The sequence below is a fragment of the Haliotis cracherodii genome, unplaced genomic scaffold (assembly GCF_022045235.1).
Source record: "Haliotis cracherodii isolate W230 unplaced genomic scaffold, xgHalCrac1.p SCAF_4, whole genome shotgun sequence".
Taxonomy (NCBI): Eukaryota; Metazoa; Mollusca; class Gastropoda; order Lepetellida; family Haliotidae; genus Haliotis; species Haliotis cracherodii.
In genome coordinates, this window is record NW_027266297.1 from 43,460,940 (window position 1) to 43,485,125 (window position 24,186).

At 38.1% G+C, this 24,186-nt stretch overlaps 1 protein-coding gene across 3 annotated transcripts in view; it reads left to right on the forward strand.

Moving 5' to 3' along the window:
- LOC139478193 (glycogen debranching enzyme-like) overlaps nucleotides 1-24,186 on the forward strand; it is a 59,506-nt gene that overhangs the window by 264 nt on the left and 35,056 nt on the right. Inside the window, exons 1-8 of one of the 3 annotated variants that reach the window (XM_071260564.1) lie at nucleotides 11,607-11,620; nucleotides 13,120-13,205; nucleotides 14,192-14,414; nucleotides 16,138-16,696; nucleotides 19,379-19,487; nucleotides 19,845-19,962; nucleotides 20,870-20,893; nucleotides 23,828-24,040. In XM_071260564.1, coding sequence (XP_071116665.1) covers nucleotides 13,127-13,205; nucleotides 14,192-14,414; nucleotides 16,138-16,696; nucleotides 19,379-19,487; nucleotides 19,845-19,962; nucleotides 20,870-20,893; nucleotides 23,828-24,040 — 1,325 coding nt within the window. In that variant the 5' untranslated portion in view covers nucleotides 11,607-11,620; nucleotides 13,120-13,126. Of the gene's footprint in view, nucleotides 1-11,606; nucleotides 11,621-13,119; nucleotides 13,206-14,191; nucleotides 14,415-16,137; nucleotides 16,697-19,378; nucleotides 19,488-19,844; nucleotides 19,963-20,869; nucleotides 20,894-23,827; nucleotides 24,041-24,186 lie in introns of those variants that run through there. The other 2 variants (XM_071260563.1, XM_071260565.1) reach the window with 2 other exon arrangements.

The window sequence follows — 24,186 nt, forward strand, 5'->3', positions numbered from 1 at the left end:
AGACATACAGGTAATGTGAATGGAAAAATACATGCATTTTCATTATTTTTCAGAGTGTGTTTTCATCCTTTGGCGTAATGTGACATGTGTTCTATACAATGAGTTTAATAATGAAAAATACCAAGACTATTTTTAGACCCTAGATTTTCTGTAAGATCACACCAACGATGAGAGGGAGACATTCCTTCCTTACAACCACTGCAAGAATATTTCTGAGTATAATCTGAAAAGCGACAGTGACTATTGAAGAGTGAATGAGTTAGTGTCAGGGTTTTATGCCACCCACGAATGTGGGTGCAGTATTTACAAATGACATGTTGAGATTGGATACCGAAAAAGAATATACTGCGTCCAGAGGGATGCACTATTATATTTATTGTACCTACAGCGCATCAAGAGCAGTTATGAGTGTCTGTCATTTCTCCTATCAATCATGACCACTGTCCACATGATCACTGATTCATTCCAGGAATACTGTTTAAAGCAGCGTTAATCCAACTCATTAAGACTAGAATTTGTCGAACTTGAACTCACAACCTTCGGATCGTTACCCTGACAAGCCGACAGACTGAACTAAGTGCAAATTTACCTAGTCATACCTAAACAGTTACAGAAATAAACCTAACAGGACAAAGTGGTGATATACACTTACAAAGGTTACATATAGCCATGGTGTTGCATGACTTCTGTCTCCAGACACTTATGAGTGGTGATAATGCCATTTAGCATGCTTGTCCCATTCTGTTATCTACAAGATACTGTGTGGTAAGAAATGAACCGATATGGCTCGAAGTGATAACAGCTCCAAGCCTCAGATGTTGAGTTCACAAAGTGTTCAATAATATGTGAATAATTATTCAGGATGAGGTCAATATGTGAACAGAATGACCCGAGGACCACTGAAGGGGTCTGGTCAGAGGGTCCTACTTATCACATATAGGTCTCTTCAAGTGTAATCATTTGTTTTGTTATACCGAAATTCACTTTAAAGTTTATGAAACATTTAAGCCATCCTCTGTTTCATTACAGTAACTTAGCTGCGAACCGTAAAATGTTAGTATACTAGATGCCATCTTGTTTTCTAGTAGACGAATCAATATTCATCACGTGACAGGTCAACACTGATCATGTGACGAGTCAGTATTCGAGGTCAGTGTCAGTCACATGATTTGGGGGTCTACATTGAAATGTATCGTTTCGTCACGTGCTATGCAAAATTCTTAATAGTGATATAACAATGGATAATAATAATAATAACTGTGATGATTGTGATCAATGACCCGACCGTGCAGTTAGCACTGGCAACCGGGAGCATTTTTGTTTATTGTTTTCCGTGTAAAGAATTTCAGGTGAATTAACCCTCTTGGTGCCACTGGACCATATATGGTCCCTCACTTTTCCCACCCCATTAGTTCTGCCAAAGAATATATGGTTCCATAAAAACGTCCCTTTTCAACTGTGAATTAAGACGTCAAAGACTGAGTGTGCAAAAACAAAATTATAATTATTATCACCCAAATTATCATAGCTTTAACATCGTGTAACTCATATTTTATACAGTGCTACTGATTGCTAAATATGGTGAGATTAGGAAAGTGGTAACTGAGTTTCCTGAGATTTTTCTGCCATGTTGGAACATCAAGCGATTGACGGCGAATTTTGATTATGCACCCAAGTCGCACACACATAACTGTTTTGTATCAGAGAGCCAATTTTGAAAAAGAAATCTGATCAGAATGGTCGAAAGATTTACTTTTCCTAACTGTACAGTTATGGCGTAAGACTGTTGACATTTAGTCTGCAAGTATTGCATATTTTTAACGACTGTGTGTCATGGCGATTTAGCACTGTGTTAGAGATGAAACGACAGTATAGATTGCAATTCTGTTTATAATGCTGATTGATAGAAATTATTAAAATCTAAGATATGGAAGACAGCTATGATCATTAATATTAGGTGGTACAAGTTATATTTAGAGGTCGGAAGTTCATGATCAACAAGTAAACATTGAAAGGCCAAGCCCGAAGTGATCAACATTGCACATTCACATTACAGTAGAACATGGATATAAGGAACTACAAAAGGAAATCAGTTCGTTATGTTTGTTGTTCGTTATATACGTTCTCGCTTGGAAACGTCCTCCATCTTGGCTAAAACAAAATACAAAACACATACACGTTTAAACACGTTTCCTCCTGCATGTACCGGCGATTCAGTTAAAAGGTACCAACATTTTAATGCAATGGTCGGACGAAATTGTATCTGAAGTTTTTATTTGATGAGAATTAAGATTAACATAATGCAAGTTTAACTAGGTTGAATCGTCACCAGCAATTGTGTTGATTCGCGTCTGATTGCGTACAGCCAATTGTCAGTGACACTAGACACTGAGTGAGATTTCTCAGTTCACTATACACATCAGGAATAAGTGGTATTTGGGCTTGTCGGTGATCAGATATCAGTTCGCTATATCCGTTAGTTCGCTGTAGAGAGTTTGTTATGTAGGTAAATTTTTATATGATAATTTATAGGAGATAAATCGGGGATGTTTTAACACTTCATTGTATCTGTTTGTTCACTCTATCCGTGTTCGTTATATACGTGTTCTTCTGTATATAGGCTACCTTTTCTGCGAATTCTTGTCTACCAGTTGTCCTACATGCTCACCCATTTCTACAAATTACTGTTGCTTGTTAATATGCAATGGCTAAGAGCGGGATTGATCAACTAACTGACTGTGTGAATGAATAACATAACCGTTTCCAATCTGTCACAAAAGGACAATACTGTGGCCATCTAAACGTGAGTAAACGCCATATTGTAAACCAATTGTGCCAAGGTCAGTGGTCAGTTGCACCTGTGTTACTCAGTTTCTGTCAATGATATATGCGATACAAAAATAATACAGTTACTCAAAACATCAGCTTAACTTAAAATGATAGCAGCAATACCTTTTTGCATTTGTGTTAACTGCTATTAAATACATAGTCCTGCACCATGACTGTGTGATTTATATTTGTTAGGTATTTTTTTTAAACTAAAAGCCTAGGCAAGTCTAGGTCAAACTAACCAAGTCTAGGTTGCAGAAGAGGAAAGGTTCTTTCGAAAAAATATTTTATTTATTTTAAAGACATGTTTTTGCGTTGACTAGTGTTAGTCTATTAAATACAGTGTGCTCTAAAGTTCGGTTTCAATTTGTTTTTCCTTTCATTGAAACTGTGATAATGTTGCTCTGCTTGGTTTGCTAAGATAGTATTTTCCATGTGTCTAACAAACATATAACATGCTGTCATTGCACAAGATAATTGAGAACCAATTCAGCGGTAGACACTAAAATTTTTAGTCCACTAGTCCTTATATTGGTAATGTTTTCATTTTGTAAAAGTGATTTTGTTTTGATGTTTTAAAAAGTATTCATTATTTGTTTTTGTACCCTGTATTATATGAATTATCAAATAGTTTGACCAATGCCATGTGGTTCAAATACGTATTTAGTCATATTTAATCTAGTTTACCTCATCTATTGTAAAATAGAATTTCTAAAAAATTAGTGTTGTCTATGATCAAGGTGAATGCATTCTTGTGTTTTTTTGGAGTATTTTTTACTACAATCTTGTATCATATATGTTCCCTCCTTGCTCTAGTTTAGAAAGGGTAAAGTATAATTTAAAAATAGAAACAGCAAGACATAATTACTGAAAACTATTTTTATCATCGATTTTGCTAGTTTTATTTTCGTAGTTTAATGCTAAAAAACTACATAATATTCAGCTTTTCTTTTATGGCAAATAAATCCATTAGTTTCATTTATCTATGATCTTTATCTATTTCAAACTTTTCCTTTAGTAGAATGGAATGAAATGGGATGCCTTTAAATGTACATGTATATACCAAGGTGTAAATACAATGTTAAAGTAGGTTTTAAAGAAAAGGTTCTATTTAATGCTATACAAGTATACTCAACAACAAAAGTTCCTGTGACACCAATATTTTGGTGTATTTTTCAAACAAGTAAAGTTTGGTTTTCAATATTGTACTACATGTATGGAATCAAGTCACAAAAACACAACTGCTACAGAAAAGCATGCATTCCATGCAAAAGTTGACTTTTATGCAAGCCCCATGCATTTCACTACCAAAGAATGGGTATAAAAACATGTGTGTTAACAGGATTCCATATGCATTGTTTAGCATCGTGCTGACAACAACCACTCAGAAAACAACAAAATTACGCAATTATTCAGCATAACGAAATGCCACACCTGTCCGAAAATGAGCGTCTGCAAGCCATTGGTATGCTTGAAGCAGGATCAGTTCAGGGGCGGCAGCGTTATGGAATGGGGTGGGATTACAGCAAGACAAAGGACTCGTTTGATAGTGGTAGAGAGAAATCTCAATGGACATCATCAGCCCTGTTGTTCTACCGTTTTTGTGTCGTCATGGCCCAGGCATTACCTTTCAACATGACAACGCTCGGCCTCATATTGCTCGACTTATTCAGGATTCTCTTCAACGTGAATGTCATCCCCTGGCCAGCTCGCTCCCAAGATCTCTCACCAATCGAGCACATGTGGGATGAGATGGATCGGCCCCTTCGACGTCAACCACATGTTCCACAGACACTCCAGGAACTTCGAAACATGCTCCAGCAGATATGGACAGATATCCCACAGGACTTTGTGCAACGCCTGGTCCATTCCATGAGACGAAGATGTGTTGATGCATTGCAACCAGAGGTGGACACACACGCTATTGATTTGTAAATTAAAATTTTGGCATGTTCATGCTTTTTTTATGAAATCACACATTTTCTGAAGTCAGTATGGCAAATTAAACCATTTGAACACTTACAGGAGTCTTTTATCTGTTGCAAACCGAAATTGTTTCAGATTTGGTAAAAAACATAACTTTGCATTAAATCTTATTCAATGTCACAAGAACTTTTGTTGTTCAGTATATATTTTGAGCAAAAGTCTTAGTAAGTCAGCCAAGGGCGAAATACAAGGTGAGACGAGGATGTATGTTTTCTAGTGGTCATAGTGAAACAATGGTTTTGAGATTTTTGAGCAGGTGAACAGTATAAACATTGAACAATCTTATCGAGATAATTTATATTTTCATTGTTTTCTCTTTCATTTAATCCAGATATCATTTATGATCAAACTGTGAAAACAAAAATATTTCCTTCTCTCAACTACGGATGTTATTGTTTCTTATATATTAAATATAAGTTGTTTTTTATATCTTTTTATGAATTAGATTTAAACCATTTACAATACATCATAACACCCGAAGTATATGCATGTCTGGGTGATTGCCAAAAAAAGCAATACTTGAATCACATGGCAATTATGATTGATCAAATGCGGCGTTGAACCGTATTCACTCACTCAGTTATTCTTGGGTGATAATAAGTAAGTATAATCTTGTTAATTATTAAGAAATAATAACGTTGTTCGATATTGAGTGATCTCCTATTGATGATTGTTTGGACTATTTGGCCATCTTTTAGTTTTTGTCCTTTGGAAATGTCCGATGTCAAGTACATCAAGTTTGCTTTTATCACTAATGAAAGAAGACTGACACTGAAACCTATATGTTTTTCATCAAGATATGTAATCCAAACTGCCATTCTCATTGTAACATTATCTTTGAAAAAGTGCTGATGTGCTGGCAATTGAAGAAAATATTTTCCATAATATTGGAATTGAAACATTATGTATAAGCTATGATAATATGTTATACCTTGTATCATGTTCCTGAGGCAAGGGAGTTAACTGACTGTAAAAGTCCAGTTTCCACCCTTGCCGAACTAGGCTGGAATTTCCAGGCTCGATCATACCGCCACCAGTGGCTATTACAAATTATGCCTCTTCTATGTCAACTCCAACTGACCAATCAGATTCCACCTCTCGTATCACTTGCATTAGCTTAAAACAACATGGGGGGCAGTCGGGTAGCCTAGTTGTTAAAGCGTTGGCACATCACGCCGAAGACCCGAGTTCGATTCCTGACACGGGTACAATGTGTTAAGCCCATTTCTGGTGTCCCTTGCCGTGATATTGCTGGAATATTGCTAAAAGCAGCGTAAAATCATACTCACTCACTCAAACAACATAGCAACATATATTGTAATATAACGGGCCTTAGCTCGCTAGGTGCATCAAACCACTTGAGCACCTTGATTAAAATCATGTAAAGATTTGCAACATATCTGTGGTACACATTCTTTGCAAATCCTGCAACCAACCAAAATCTGCTCATTGAAATCCATGTTGTTTGCGATGTTTAGTACGTCGATTTTGATTGGACTATGCATAGATTCGTTAGTCCAGCCAAAAGGTAACTCTGGAATTCAAGCCTAGTTCGGCACGGGTGGAAACTGGACTTTTATAGTCAGCTAACGCCCTTGCGTCGAGAAGATGACCTTGTTTCATCAATATGAACCCTCTGTTCTTTATAAAAACAATTTTGTTCCTTCAACATGGCAGATCAACAGTCCATGGGATTGGATCCCAGATTTGACCTATGTGTCACCCTTGGCTTGTCAGCTCCATACCCCTGCTCCTGGTTTCACGACCTGTGTCACTTGGGGCTTCCCCCTGATGTTACTCTGACACACAATGAGATAAGTGAAATACTGGCAGTGGTTTACCCAGCTCAGCAGTATTAAACAGGTATTTTGATGAAATTGCCCAATGTGGAAGCTGAGCATGTTGTAATTAATTTGAGCAAAATAAGTCTCCCAACTATGTGGCCCAGGACGTGCCTTCTGTTTACAGGGCAGTGTGTAACACAGTCATCCCACAGATGGCATCCTTACCTCGTCACCTTGCTGATGGGGTTAACCTCTTTGGTCATGTGAACAAAGAATTTTCACCACGTGTCAGGTCTGTGGTTCGAATCCCATAGCAGGACTCAAAAAGTTTATGACTGCTTCATGATGATTGTTAGTTCTTGAAATCGAGAAAACATTACATTAAAAAAACAAATGACATGATATCTATTTGCGTGCCGAAAGGTGCAGTCTTGAATTGACCTCCTTGTAGTGTTATTGATACATATTTGTATCAGTAGTACTTGCTTTGAGTACTACTGCCAATGAATAATACAAAGTCATTGTGCAAACAACAGAAGTGTCATCTTATATTCCAGCATCATAATTACAATAACAATATCGAATACATAAGTGGTAATGATAAAACAACAATTGAAATTTCTATCACACCACATATACACTCAATACACGAATCAGTGATAAGATGCACCAGTAATTTATTTTCTTCAGGATCAAACTGATAGCCTTGAAACAACACTACACTATGGTGTGCCTTTACAAAAGACAATATGCTGAGCCAGCATTACAAGGCCATCTCACTGTCGCAATAACAACGCATGTGTACCGGTAAATGGCCAAGGCCATATGTAAGGGGCATGATAACCCTCCAGCATATGTGACCCTATAACTGTGGATGTACATGTGGTCTGTGCCTGTACTGGCAATAGCTGAGACAATGTGCAGCATTTGGTAGGAGAGCTGTTCCTTCTGTCAACTTGATTTTGGTAAGGAATATGTGTGTGGATCTTGGGTGGCATTTGTTGGCTATCCAGTGTTACAAGTGCTCTTGTGTGTGAGGCATTAGTGGCAGTGTGGACGTTTGCCTCTTCTCTATCCATGTCTATGTGATCTTTTTAATATAAGGTAAGGTTTTTGGTAAGTAGATAAGGTGATTATGGTTTGAGGTGAGGTGAAATGGGGCTTAACTTCGTGTTCAAGATTATTATCCCCCCACCACAAAGTGGAAGGGGGATATAGGAATGGATGCTGTCCATCCGTCCTTACGAAAATTATTATGAAATCTATTAATAACAGCTCGTTCTTGGAAGCCCCACACCGCCGTCCCATATGATAAAATAGGTTTTATTTACAATCAAACACTAAATAACATATTTACAGGAATATTTGGGTATTTATGCTGTAATTGCTTAATAACAAACAGAGCCTTACCAGCTTTTGAAACAAATGTATTTGTACACACTGTCCATGACAACTTAGTAGAAAACGTAATACCTAAATAATTATAATAAGTTGATGTTTTTAGTAGCTCTCTGTCAAAATACCACTTCTCGTTATGTCATAAATGACCACCATTTCAAAAAAATAATATTTCTGTCGTATCCCTATTTATTTGTAAGCCCCATGATTTGCAATATTTACATAAAATGTCATTCTTTCTTTGCAAATCAATAACACTGTCATCCAAAATACATAGATCATGAGCATACAATAATAACAGTAGTTCCAAATATTCTACACCTATAAATATACCTCTTACGTCTACAACTTCTATCATGTATTGAAATTCTTGAAAAAACATTGCAAATAAAAACAGGCTGATAACACAACCTTGTCTGACTCCACTTGAACTATGAAAATAATCAGTGATAGTAGTGTTGGATATTCTTACAGCTGCTATATTTGAAAACATAGTTGTCAGTACAGAGAATAATTTACCAAGAACACCTTTATTCATTATTGAATACCTTAGTAATTTCCTATTAACAGAATCAAATGCTTTCTTAAAGTCTACATAAATACAGTAAAAACATCCACCACTTTTAGATAAATACTTTTGTCCAAGATATTGCAAAGTGAAAGCATTACCTGTTGTGCAATAGCTTTTCCTAAATCTTGCCTGGGCCTCAGCCTATACTGTTATTAGTGTTAAAGAGATCAGAAAAACGTTTAAGATGGCATTTAGAATAGAGGAAAATAACTCCCCCAAAATATCCATCAATGATAAACCTCTATGATTATTAACACAGTCTAAGCTTCCTTTATTATGGAGTGGTACAATAACACTCTTAGCCCATTCAGATGGAAAATTACCCGTTGACAAAATAATATTATACATAACTGACAGATATGGAACTAAAACAGTACTGCAACATTGGATCATCTAACTGGTATATCATTGTCAGTTCCTGAGGTATGCTACAGGTGTGGAAATATATATTTACATGTTCCTTCACAAATCCTACCACATTAATTGCATTTGTGTCAATGGTCAAGGTCACCATTGAAATAATTATGAAATAGATGTGTTTTACATTCTCCTGAATATGAAGCACAGATAATTGACTTACTGTGGATTTATTCCACATGGACCTAGGGAATTCTTTTGGTACATGCTATGAGAATGTCAAAGGTTATGGGCACGAGATACAAAAACTCTCACTAAAAGTTTGTGGTTACTCTTTCTTAAAAAATGCATTTACCATTAAACTTTTAACAGTATATATACCTTCTTTCGATTGGAGCCCTGCATTAAACTTTTAACAGTTTATATACCTTCTTTAGGATGGAGCCCTGCATTAAAGAGGTTTGGGCAAAATAGGGTCAAAGGTCCTGGTCATCATTTCGGGTTTTTCTGTTATTGTCAGCTTCCTCTGCAAGCATTTATTTTTCCAAACCAGCATGTCTGTTAAAGGTCAAGGTCATCTGTGAGATTATTGTGAAATATGGTTGTATTATTCATTGCATGAAACTCTTGCACTATTAACCTGAGACTGAGTTGTTGGATCTAAGAAGCTGTCTTGATTAATTAAGGTCAAGGTATGAAAGGCATGTGTTTGGATTACAGTATGTTACGTTTTGGGAGCTTTTAGGAAATGGTGATGAAGGGTTGCTTCTGGTTTTTCCTTATTTCATATAATGGGCATATATAGAACAATACTTGTTCATGGCTTTAAACTTTGCTGTAATGTCTTTTTGTTTATGATATATCTGATACACTGTAGACTTTCGTCAGTAATATGAAACACCATTTTGCACTACATCCAGTTTTTCGAAACGTAATGTATATTGCTATTGTTTTTTCAAAGTTTAAACCAACATTTCTTTGTCTGCAAGTATCAGCTTCATTATGATTGGTAAGACTACAAATATGCAAGCAAGGCATCCAATGAAAATATTTCTCTAACTGATGTTAGAATGGAAGTCCTTGCATGTGGTTTCCCTTTCATATACACCATGGTTAGTTGTGGTGATTCTGTATGACACATGCAGCTCAGCGAAAGAATTATATACTGCTGTGGTCAGACAATGCTTTTAACTCAATAACATAGAAAACTTCATTTATGTACAGAGGTATATACGTAATACAAAGATTTTTGTAAACTGTATTGTTCTCGGTGATCACCTTTGCTATTCTTTCCTTTCCTTCTGTTCTGTTCATGTTAGTATTAGTTGTAAGTCAGTTGGGTAAATATATAGGAGGAGGTGTCCAAGTTTGAGAACTTGTACCCAATCCCATTCACTTTTAGTGAATAAAATATGTTTAATCCAAGAGGTTAGACTGACATTTAGTCCCAGAAATAAAGTTATCTTATTTAAAAATATATACATGTATCTACAAAATAAACAAAATAATCTTTTTAAAACTTTTCGCTCGAATCTAGGAGACAGACTACCAAAAAGTATTACTGTATTTTTATCAGACACAGGGACCACAGCCCAAGTGAATATTTTGAAGCTCTATAACTGGTAAAGAACAAAAGTTCTGACATCTGTACATGGATTTATTGGCACCCCCTAATTAGTAAAGAGGTGGTTACAGGGTGTATATGAGTCGGAGATGACAAGGTGGTGTGAGTAACTACTTGCCCTGCACAACACGATCCAGGGTGTGGTGGAGAATCTACGGAGAATGTGTTGTACTAATTAGTAAAGAGGTGGTTACAGGGTGTATATGAGTCGGAGATGACAAGGTGGTGAGAGTAACTACTTGCCCTGCACAACACGATCCAGGGTGTGGTGGAGAATCTACGGAGAATGTGTTGTACTAATTAGTAAAGAGGTGGTTACAGGGTGTATATGAGTCAGAGATGACAAGGTGGTGAGAGTAACTACTTGCCCTGCACAACACGATCCAGGGTGTGGTGGAGAATCTACGGAGAATGTGTTGTACTAATTAGTAAAGAGGTGGTTACAGGGTGTATATGAGTCAGAGATGACAAGGTGGTGAGAGTAACTACTTGCCCTGCACAACACGATCCAGGGTGTGGTGGAGAATCTACGGAGAATGTGTTGTACTACTGCCTCTATAGATGGTCACTAAACAGACTAGAAGCAGCATTGGTGTGGTGATCTCAAAACATGCTGTTATTAGCATTAACCAGATACCTAGATTTGAGTTCCAATAAGTAGAAAAGAACATGCAGTAAAACATCTCCCTTGTTGGCTCCCTTGGTCATTTTATAGAGGCAGATTTTACAGGAAAGGACATAAATATTTGTCGGTACAATGTACGTAGTTATTTGTTTGTTGAATAAATGATTGACCTTGTTTTAAAACATGTATGGTTGTTATGTATCTTCACTTTGTGTCTATGTAGTAATCATAATGTGATTAGAAGTGATATCTATCAGAACATTATGTTTGAAACATCATTGTCGGACAAGTGGCAGGTCCGGTAAGTAGGTATATGTGCTCAGTATGGTTGGGCATGTAATGAGAGACGACTGAATAGCATTACTGGTACATGAGTAAGTAGTCATTCCGAGCAGGGAGAATATCAGTTCAGTCTGCTGTGAGATACATCCTGCTCAGTGTGAAAGGTATGTTGGGAGAATAGAAATGTCTTATGTTTGGACATTTTGCCTGTATGTTATTTACTATTCAGTGTAACGACGACGATGATGATGATGATGATGATAGTGACATAGCTATGGTAATACTAGTGACAGTACTAGAGGGAGTAACAATGTAGCTGAAGTGGTCGTGACAGTTTTGTTTGTTTGTTTGTTGTTTAATGCCGCACTCAGCATTATTCCAGCTATATGATGGCAGTCTGTAAATAATCGAGTCTGGACCAGACAATCCAGTGATTGATGTCATGGGCATTGATCCGCACATTTGGGATACGATGACATGCATCAACCAAGTCAGCGAGCCTGACCACCCGATCCCGTTAGTCGCCTCTTACGACAAACATGGGTTGCTGAAGGCCTTTTCTAACCCGGGTCTTCACAGGGCCTTTTATAAATGTAAGTTTGGTGGCTCAGGTATGATCCATGAATGTAGACCTAATGAGATACAGTTTTGTAATGGGGTTCACAGCTGTTGAAATCATAAATATATTGACAGCAGGTGCTGTATTGTGTTACATATTATATTATCATGATAGTATGTATCATTTATTGTATTGCCAGGTCTATCAGAATGATAAATAACGTTGTCTGCATTTAATGTTGATTTAAAATATATACCATATTTGATATAATAATCTCCCTAGGTATTTAGAAAATTGATCAAGGGGGTCCACTTCTTTAAACCATAAACAAGTTAAAAACATTTTCAGAGACTAAGCGGTAGTAAACAAATTTATTTCAGATGTGGTAATACAGCTGCCAAATATGTAACTGTTAATATGCTGATAACTGTCCACAGCATTTTTATGATCACAATATTATTACCATAGTTTGCTTTGTATCTTTACTGGCCTGCAACGTAGATTTCATTCATTATATAACATGACAGAGTAAAATGTGTCCACCAAGTCCTCGATTTGTCAGATTGCTTGAGAAGTTGTTTGGGAATTTAGGGAGGTTTATTTTTATTATTATCCCCCGCCCAACAAAGTTGGTGAGGGATATAGAAACGGGCTCCGTCCGTCAGTACGTCCGTCCGTCCGTCTGTCCGTCCGTCACGTTTCGTTTCCGGAGCATAACTCATAAACCGTTCAATATTTTTTCATCAAACTTTGCAGGTTCGTCAGGTACATGCTGAACTGGTGCCCTTTTGCCATTTAGAAATTTAAGAAATTTTTATTTTTTACGTTACCATGGCAACAAGATAGACTTAGGTTCTGTGAGGGTAGGGTTCGTTTCCGGAGCATAACTTCTTTTTTTCACAATTTCCATGACAAGTTCCATTTCGGTTAAAAAAGGTTAGGGTTTGTTTAGATATAATTATGTCATAAATTCTGCAACAGGGGTGGGGGATTTAGCCACGTTAGTGGCAAATTCTTGTTTTCTGATGTAAATCTATTAACCCTCCTGAACTCATATGTCTTCAAATAAGATGTATTGATGATGTTCTTATTGGATTGTTACAGTGTGACCATGCCTGTGACACAGGCCCGTGTGCTGACTCTCAACAGGGGAGAGAACAGGGAGACAACTCTGTACCGACTGGAGAAAGGTAGGGTTTTGTTGACCAGGGTTTTGATTAAGCAGAATAGGTCCCCACTTTTCACTAACTACGGCTCATGTTCAAAGTAGAGACTGAGTCCTTGTCATACCCTCATGTTGAAACTTTAGGGACATTAAAATATATTGCAGCAAATGCTCATGGTCCCCAGAATACCTTTGATTTTAAACATGTTAAGCCAACTCACGAGGATCGAACAGTTTGTGTGACCTTGCTGGCTGAGAACAAACTATTCATTGTTCACCTGCACTCTTTAGAACACAGTAAATCAATTATTACATTTCCTTCCTTCCACTGTTATCAAAAGATTTCGTGGCTCAAATTAACAGCTTTCAAGGATAGCTGTCTGGTAGGAAATGTCAATATTTCAACTGTGTATTTTTTTACTGAATGGCAGCCCATAGATTATGTCATGTCAAAATCTATTACAGTAAATTGTTGGGTAAAACAATAAATTCCATCATTGGTTATTGCCATACTTGATATGCCGTTATAAAACTGACATACTGTTAAAAGCAATGTAAAACCAAACTCACTCACTAGAAAACTGCTTGGTCAATATCCCCAAACGGAAGGAGGCAACAAAACCTTAATTAGAAAACTTTTCAATGTGCATAAAACAAGGAAATAAATTTGTTTGGCCTCATGTAATTGTGGTGGGCTAGTCACTCACACATAGCCGACCCGTGAAGAAACAGGTAGAGGGTAGGTCTTCAGCAACCCATGCTTGTCGGATGGTCAGGCTCGATGACTTGGTACATATCATCATATTCCAGTTGCATAGATCGATGCTCATGATGTCAATCACTGGGTTGTCTGGTCTAGTCTCAATTATTTACAGACCACCCTCATATAGCTGGAATATTGCTGAGTGCGGCTTTGGACAACAAACAAGTAAACAAAAATCATGCATTGCCTTTATAATAATTTGTACACCTTAACATGCTTCAGAAGACCACAATGTACCATTCTTTCAGGATGGACTCTCCGATTTGCCCTCGGTCCCTCGCTGTTGTCCGCTTCTGTGCGCCTGTACTGCAACCACCCTCCGTCTAGCGACAAGACCTTCAAGCGCACCACCTACTATGAGCTGCCATGGAGGAGTCCCAGCGGGATGAGTAGTGATCGCCATGATGTCTTTGCTGAAGTCAACATGGGCATAGCTGGGTCATTCAACTACTTCTTTACAGTTGATGGCAGGTGAGGGCTGCATACTTTTCTTTTGCATTACATGAGTCGTAGCAGTATCACTCAGGGTATACTGTTAACAGAATTTTTTTTGCGACCGTTTTATTATTGCGAGTTTTGCAAACGAGACTCAGTCGCAAAAATTAAAAACTAAAAAATAAGTATAATTAATACATACATACTTTATTCATTGCAACACGTCATCAAATGTTTAAATCATCAACCAGAACCACAAGTTACTCAATAAGTTAAAAACACAAATGAATGCAGAATGGTCACACAATACATCACAAATGACAGTGTAAACAGACCAATTAGTGTCACTGTTACCTCACAGTAATCCTGCCTTCTTCCAACCTCGCTTGATTGCGTCAGTGTCCTTTGCAATTTTGTCCACAATTTTGTTTGCATTCAAACTCAGTCATGACACTGAGTTGAGTCAATTATTGTATTTGATAATTGGTCGCAATCCCAACTCCGGCCAACTCAGATTAACTAACTTTGGAGAGATGCTGTCTATTGTTCAGTAATCGAGAGGTCATTTCAACATGGCAACTCGCAAAAATATCTCGTCGCAGTATTGTCTTTGGTGTGGTATTCGCAATATTTTAACGGCGCAGAAATAAGGCTGTTTACAGTATGTGTTTTGATGCATCCCGACTTAGGTTTTATACCACTCGCCTCAGGCGACATTGGACACAAAACCACATATACCCAGAATGATACTGCAACAATGAATTTATTTTGCCAACTTGTTTCAATCTGCCATTGTAAAAGAATTAAAATAAATTGAAAATTGATAGAAGACAGCTGTTTTCTTAAGCTTAGGTTAACTTGTGCTGTGTCATGTGACTGTCATTAACTCATACACAATATGCTTTGCTTTGTAGTGGGGTGCAAGATATTTATTGTCCCCACACAGAAATCCACATGCAGTTTGGATTGTTTTCTTGATGTGGGATAAGGGATTTATTTTCCCACTCAGAAATTGATTTCCCTCCCAGACGGGATACATAGTATTTTATCCAGATGATATGAACCAATGAGATCTGAACATTTCTGACATGGAGGTGAGATAAGACTTTTGTATGAAGGTAGCTGGAGGCATGGGACTTTCTGTTTATGGTTGTCAGGTCATAACTCAGTTTCCTCAAACCTCAAGTAATGCATTGAGGTTCTTCGTTATGTTCACTAGAGGCAAGGCACTTTCATTCAGTTTGAGGTTGTGGTAGGCACGTGTGGGTATGTCCCAACATCAAAGGTAATAGTTTGTTTGTTTGTTTATTTGTTTGTTTGCTGTTGAATGCCCCACTCAGCAATTTTCAAGCTACAGTTTGTAAATAATCAAGTCTGAACCAGAAATCCAGTCTTTGACATCATGATCATCCATCTATGCAATTCGGATACGATGACATGGATCAATCAAGACAGCGAGCCTGACCACCTGATCCCGTTGGTCGCCTCTTACGACAAGCATGGGTTGCTAAAGACGTATTCTCCCCCAATCTTCACGGGTCCATAGGTAATGGTATCTGCCTTGACATGCATGGTGAAGGGACTACTTCTGCTTCAAGTACGGGAAAACACTTTTCGCTTTTATGTACAGTTGAAAGCATACACAGATGTTGGATGGATATGGATGACATTGTCTGGCTGTTTAATATGACTGCAACATTGCAAGCAAGCTTACATCAACTTTTGAGAAAGAAATGTTTCTAATTTTACTTAATTTCAGTGATGTCCCTTCAAGTGCCGATGGTCAGGGTTACTTTCTGGTTGACCCGACCCTCCATGTTGGATCAGACAATGTGGAAATAACTCTCGACTGCATCCAGTGTCAAACCGTCATCACCAAACTTCTCGGACCTTTCTCCCAGTGGGAGAACAGACTGCGAGTTGCCAAGGAAACGGGGTACAATCTCATACACTTCACTCCAATACAAGAACTTGGCATTTCTAATTCTGCTTACTCCATACGAGATCAACGAATTTTGAGCCCAGTGTACAACGATCATCAACAATATTCATATAAAGATGTCAAAACTCTTGTAGAGACTATGAAAAATGACTGGCGAGTTCTGGCGTTGACTGATTTAGTATTTAATCACACATCCAAGGACAGCCCTTGGGTTCTAGAGCATCCAGAATGTGCCTATAATTTGGAGAATGCAGCCCATCTGATGCCAGCATATGTGATGGACCGTATCTTAAGCGAGTTTAGTGATGAGGTTGCTAAGGACAAGTGGGTTTCTAAAGGTGTCCCTTCCAGCATTGACGACGAGAGTCAACTCCAGGTAAGGATTTGAAAATATTTGTAAGAAAAAAATGAAAACATTGAAGGTTTAAAAAAAATTAAATTGATTCTTAGGCAATGTTTGTTTTTTGAAAATATAGTGCGGGTGGGTGGTGTCTTTTTTCGGGGGGTGGTATGGGGAGTGGGGTTGTCCAAACTAGTATGTAACCAAATGAACTATTGTGTACAGTCAACCTGGGAAAGAGCCTCCCTACATATATAAATGTACTCCTTGATGAGTAAAATACAGTATTTGACTACCATTGGAATTGGAATATTTAAGGATTTGGTTGTTTTTTTAAAAGTGGAAATAAAAACAAATCATACCGCAAACTTTATGATGATGTAGGTGGTGCCTGAGAACAAAGACTATTACCGTATTCGACGTAATAAGCGCCCACGGCGATATTTGCTAATATATTGGCTAGTGAACAATCCCAATTAGCACCCCTTCTGATTGATCAATGTACACAAGACTTATTTATTCGTGTATAATACATGTGTTATATGCATCCTTAATCATGGGAAATTAAATTCTGGAAAAATATATCTGTCGTATATAAACATTTCAGCCTGGCAGCATAAACCACGAAATTTACCATCTTTCAACCTAATAAGAGGCCCCTATTAATTTGGGAGCGCACTGGGTGCTTATTATGTCAAATACGGTATATGTTTTAGCCTAAAGTTAATGATATTTGTAGCCCTACCAAACAGATGGAACACCTAAAGTAACCTATGACCTTCCATAGTTATAAGATGATAGTTATAGTTCATGATGTTCTGGGGTTTAAGTGTCACTTTAGTGTTTAGTTGTAGCTTTGAAGTTGAAAAGAGTTGATTTATTGCAATTGAATGAAATGGTGTCTTGCACAGTTTTCGTATTTAAGCCCAGGGCTTAATTTTGCATGAAATATATGGTCCTAACAGATGCTGAAACCTTTTTTTAGTCCCTGGGCCGGAATACGTGCATTCTGGCTATTCAGACTAACTAAGGGGTGTCCTGTTATCAGGTTGAGTTGCATCTAGATTGAACATTTCTTACAAAACCAAACATTGAGTGAGTGAGTGAGTGTGGTTTTACGCCGCTTTTAGCTATATTCCAGCAATATCACGGCGGGGGACACCAGAAATGGGCTTCACACATTGTACCCATGTCGGGAATCGAACCTGGGTCTTCAGCATGATGAGTGAACGCTTTAACCACTAGGCTACCCGACCGCTCCAGTAAACATTGAAGTATCTTGTGTTTTTTTTACAAATATTCTGAATCTAAGCCAACCATGATGCCGTTTTGATATTTAGGCTCTGCTTCAGTGTCTATAAAAACAAGCCATCATACGTTCACTACGTGCTTGGTTTCGATGAGTCACACTTGTGATCTACTGCTCATTCTGAAAAAACTTCATGACCATTGCTTCCCAGATGAGTACCGGTACTTCTGACTGACAGTATCTCGGCTAACTGTTTACCAATACTTCACATAAATTCTTTTATGTAGAAAAACTCTGTGGCAATAAAAATAGCATGAAATTAGAAACTTCTTGTCATGCTAATTGGAATCCAGAATTCTACCATGAATTTGGTAAATTCGTGAATCTTTTAGGACAACAGAGCGCTTGGTATTTGGCGCTTCTCTTTGTATGACTATGATGGCACAATAAGCGATATGAACGAAAGCTGCACATTTGGTTCCAAATTCAATTTAGCTCTGTTAAATCTACAGGTAACCTAGCTCTACATTCAAGACACAGTATGTTTATCTCCTAAATATGCCAGGGATGTCCAACTTTACCTGTCCATGCTACAGAGTAATTAAGTATCACAAAAATGTGATGACCGTCTTTAAATTAAAACCTTTTCTTCTTTTTCTTTGCTAATTCTTTCTAATGACTGATGAATGAGATAAAACATTGTCTTCAAAATTCTTTGTATCATTGATGTTTTTTTCTTTTAATAGTTGAAATGACCCATGGTACAATAAAAATTTGTGAAGGGTTGTTATTGAAGAATAACAGACTAAATAGATTCTTCATGACAGCTGTTACCTTGTCGATGAACTGGCTGGCTGTTCGTGGCTCACCCTTTATTCCTAATGGAACACTTGAATGTGGTTTGTTTGTTTGTTTATATAACAGTGGTCTGTAAATAATTGAGTTTGGACCATCAATCCAGTGATTGACATCATGAGCATCCATCTACGCAATTGGGCATGCATCAACCAAGTCATCGAGCCTGACCATCCGATTCCGTTAGTCGCCTCTTACTTACTGACTTGAGGGGTGGCTGATTTGTTAAAGTGGTGCAAACTATCATAGTTGTGTCCCTTGGTCATGTCAGGATCCAGTATTCTTGGGTTCATATTCCAGATTTGACCTTATTGTTATTTTTGGTTGTGGGCACAATAAATGTGCTAGTGAATGTCTCTTAAGGGGTAAACGTCCAGGAATTGTATTCCTTTGTTCTTTCCTACCACATCCTGTCCTAGATGCACTGTTATATAACTGAAATACTGTCCATAATGGTCACAAAGGTTAGATTGTGTGTTATAAACTTGTGTCAAGAAAGGGTGGGAATAAACAATTGGCAAAAGTCAACTGAAATTTGTTTTGATAATAATATGTATATTTGTGTTAAATGATAAGAGCACTTAGCACATCAACTATGGTATGTGGCATTGCAGGCTATTCGGCATGTGCTGCTCACTGAGGTGTTTCCTCGCTACAGACTTCAGGAGTTCTACACTGTTTCTGTGGATGGAACACTGAAGGAATTCAAGAGAGGTATTGAAGGTGAGTTTCACAATTTTTCAGCTTTGAGTGATTTTTGCTGTTTCTTTCTTTTGAGGAATTGTAACCTAGCTTTATTGTAACTTCAGTGTGATGTATCAAATTCATCACTTGCACCTTTAGCATGTTCTGTACCTCACACCTAATGTGTGATTTGTTGCTCATGCTATTGGACACTGGTTTGCCTGGTCCAGACTTGATCATTCTTAGTCTGAAGAAAAATTACCGGAACCCTCGTTTATGATAAGTGAATATGACGGATGTATATATGACATTTACTGAAACGGGGATCAAAATCGTTGCTCTGTCAAAGAGGGTTGCCCAAGCTCAGTATGCTTGAACATGTTTTTATCTATGCAGAGAACCGTCACATCTCAGAGAGCAAGGAAGTCTTGGACATAATTCAGGACCCCCAGTATCGTCGATTGAAGTCCAAGGTGGACCCTGACACTGTCCTCAAGCTCTACAACACAGACAGGTACATAATCATGGCTGTATCATCTCACTGTGGAGGACATGGTATTAAAAGTGTAGGAAGAGTTGTCTTTAAAGCAAACAGACTAAAACAATTGCAAACTTATTTATGTGGAAATAACATCTTTGATGTGTACCACCTGTAACTTCTAAACATTAGATGCTTTAACATAGATTAATAATACACATAGCTCATGTCTGATTCTAGGGGATTGCTTGGTCACGATGGCTGCAGCTTATCAATAGCTCGTGGATGTAACCCCATTCTGGGTTGGTCCAGGGTAACCCATGCTTGTTCTAAGAGACGAGTAAACATTGGGCACTGCTTTATCTGATGCCTTCATGTTGCTGGCATATTGCTGAGGCATAGAACAACAGAACTGGATGAACAAACATGAGGGAAGTTGGGACCGGACAGATTGTATTATCTGTTTGTGTCATCAAGACCACCTCCATGATCTAGTGGATAGAGCATCTGCCTGGAGAGCGGAATCAGTGGTTTAATCCCGGCCGAATCATACAAAAAAGCGTTTAAAGATGCTACTTGTTGTTACCCTGTCAAATGCTCGGCATTGAACAAGGACTGGTTGGTGTATGAGGAGGGTATCCATGTTAAACTGTGGCATGGTGTCACTAGTTCAAGCACACGCGCACACACACACACACACACACACACACGTCTTAAAATAGTTTTGAATGCATTGTCCATCTCTTCTCAACCTCACCCCACTTATAAGGGATCAGTGTTGACACTATCAGCCACTGGTTTGTTAGCTGGATAAAACTGTAAACCTGGTAATTCAGTCAAAATAAACTCCCACATGCACTCACTTCAGTAAAACCAGAGGCTATGTCAAGCTTCCATCAAGTTGTTGGTAGTTTGTGTTCATTAATACTATCTCTATTCACAGCGAGGACGGTAACCATGACAACAGGTACATGTATTGTGTAGTATTTCATTTTCTTTGTCAGGTTTAGATATTAGACTAACATCACTTTTTAGCAGATGGACTTTCTTTCATAAGCTCAAATGATCCTAGACCAGTAGAGCTTACTCATTTGCGCAGTGTCCGTCGTCCATCCAATTCATTTAACATTTTTGTTTTGACTTAAGTATGAGTAAGTTAAAATAAGGCCATTACTATTTGTTTATTGGATCCCTGCCCACCCTATAAGAAATAATCAAATTACAAACTTTATTTTCTTCCAACATGTGTTTCCAAGTCTGCACGGTAGCATTTTGTTGACCCTGTATTCTACGCTTTCAAAATTATAGTAGAATGAAGTGGTTGTAGACTTTTGGATCAGGTTTATGTTTCTCCAGTGCTATTATTTCACTGATAATGCACTCTTTATATGACTGTAGTTGCCCCTTTGTTTCACTTCGGCTTGTGCCTGCAATGTAGATTGGAAGGACATTTCATGAACTTTATCTTGATGCATGGTTTTCCTGTGGTTGATGTTCATTGTACCTGTTGCATCCTTTCAACCATCATGTTTCAACATTAGTGAATGCTGTGTCTGCAGTGTTCATTCTAGTTGCCATTCAGCTGGAGGGTGGGGGATGGGGGTGGGGTGGGAGGGGGAGGGGGCATTTGGTTAGCCTGTCTGTGACAAAACTGTATGGTCACTCAGAGCCCATGTGGGGATAGCAGAGATTATAATGACTCACTTGTGGACATGTTCGTCTTGTGGACATTCCTCATCATGATTAGACTGTGGCATTAAACAAAGTTATGCTTTCTTTTTCTTTAGATTGTTAGGAAAACAAGGGTCATATTCTTACGTTAGTCTGGGTGGTGGAGTAGACTAGTGGTTGAAGCATTTGCGCCACACACCAAAGGCATGGTTTCGATTCCCCACATGGGTACAATGTTTGACGCGCCCATTTCTGGTGTCCCCTGGCGTGATGCTGCTGAAATATTGCTAAAAACAGCATAAGACCATACTCACTCTCTCTTGCTTTAGTCAGGTGAGCTTAGGCCACTCTCACCTACAGCCTGTCAAGTACTGCAACAGGCACATCTACTTTGATGCTTTGTAACCAAGCTCCTCACAGCAATAAATCATTCTTTGCACTGTAACTTGGGAAGTTAATGGAAGTGTCACACAGTGTGACAGAGCTTGCTTCATAACATATACATGCACACTGCTCACGTCTGATGTAGACACACCCGCAACATTGATGAATAGGAGATTGTTTTGTGTTGGAGGCCATGTCTGCCACCCATAGCTGAGTGTTTTACTGTCATAATGGTCTAGAGTGAACACTGTGTCTGTGATTGTAATCTGTCAGAAGGCGTAAGAGTAGTTACATTTTCACATTGTAGATGAGGTGTTGGGTCATTCTCCACAGATGTGTATGGGCAATGTTCCTCCATCACCATAATTGCATATGGCTGAGGTGCATTGTAGTAGTGACACATGTTTATTTTCAGTCATGTAATGAAATTTGTCCAGAGTGTAACTCATGGAAGCCCAACTCAGTGAAGGAATTTTGTGTAAACCTACAGTTGCCTGATATTGAAGCAGTGTGTAGATTGGATGCCACAAGGCCGTGACACATGCTGCACAAGAAATATTGCAGTTTGTGCTATAGTCTGGAAGGTAATTTAAGGTACCCACGTTTACTACAATATCTAAAAAACTATTGGACCTACTCCAGTCAAAGTTGGTATGAGATTATTAAACAGTCATACATAACCGGATATTACATTTAAAGACAATCGGTGCATGAATAAAAAATCTGTCTATTTAGCTATCACCATATTTTAAAGTTGATTCTGACTCAGAATGCTTGTCTTACTAGCTAGTTATTATCATTTTAGGGGACCTCAGTGGCTGATGAGAATGAATAGTACTGGAATTGGTTTCAAGCACTTTGGACCAATTCCACAAACCTATTTTAGAACTACTGGCTATTGTTTGTTTTTGTTATATATCGTAGCTGCAGTAATCATAAGGAAATTTTGTGGAACAGTGCCCTTGGACACAAGCTATTGTGTTTTAGAAGGAGTCCAATATTCGGCCAAAAATGAAGTAAATTCTGGAACAAATCCCAAAATGAAATATCAAATTTCAAATTCAGGTTATTCTAATTTATGATACTGTTAAATGTTTTAGGCGAGACTTTGAGTGCAAATTTAAAGTGACTTGTATTTCACTGATATTTCACTGAAAATAGTATTTTGTTGTTCACAAGTACTTTTTAGTGACCCTGCTTTCAAATTTAATGTCAGGAGCAAATGTCTTCAAGTAGTTACAGCTTAAGGTATTAGTTGCATCAATGGATAAGTAAGTACTTTTCTTGAGTATTGAGTGCTTGCATGCTTTAGTTGTCATAATTTGAACAAGAGTTGTGAAAAAGTGTGCAAGAAGACTTTATCCCTGAGTTATTTTATGAAGTCAAACACTCCAGGGACTGATGTCAGGTCATAGCAGCTGGACACTTAATCCTGTTGTATAAAATATACCGGTTGGTCTCCAGCAGCCTATGCTGGTCATAAGAGGCAATGGGACTGATCAGGTGGTCAGGCTTAATGTCTTGGTTGAACTACCCTGACAGAATGGGTCATACCTCAGCATATCAACACGGCCTGTTTTTAAATCATTCCAAACCAAACTTTAACATGATAAAACAAATCCTATACAATGTATACAACTTGCCCTTTGACTTTTTCACTAACCACAGGCTAGCGGGCTACTATTAATTTATAGCATCATGGGCAGTAGTAGTTCTATTGTTGCGCTCTTGTTCAGAAAAGTAAAAATAATTAATGACACAAAATTAAAATTGACAAAATAGTTGTCATGCGTTTTATAGTAGACATTTGATTTTCAGATTCTCAGTTTGTTTTCCTATGTTTAAGGCCCGGTGTCCTTAACAGACAGGAACGGATTACAAAGTGCTGTGACAGTTTGCGTGCCAGGCTGAATGAGCTAAATGGTGCAAAGGAAAGGGATATCGAGGAAATCATCAAGGTTGCTGTTGAGAACTTTGTTGCCAATGTAAGGTGGCGGTTTCTTGACCCAAATGGACCCCAGGTTGGAACCGTCACAGGAAAAAAGCCCTTGATGCACAGGTTAGTGTCACAGTTTACAGGCTTGTGTTTGTTAAGGGCAAGTCTTCGTTCATGTGGCTAAATGTGGGGATTCCAGGGTTGGAGTAGGCTGAAAGCATTCTACCTGATGCTTGTCAGAAGAATCAAAATGGTTATAGATCAGATCT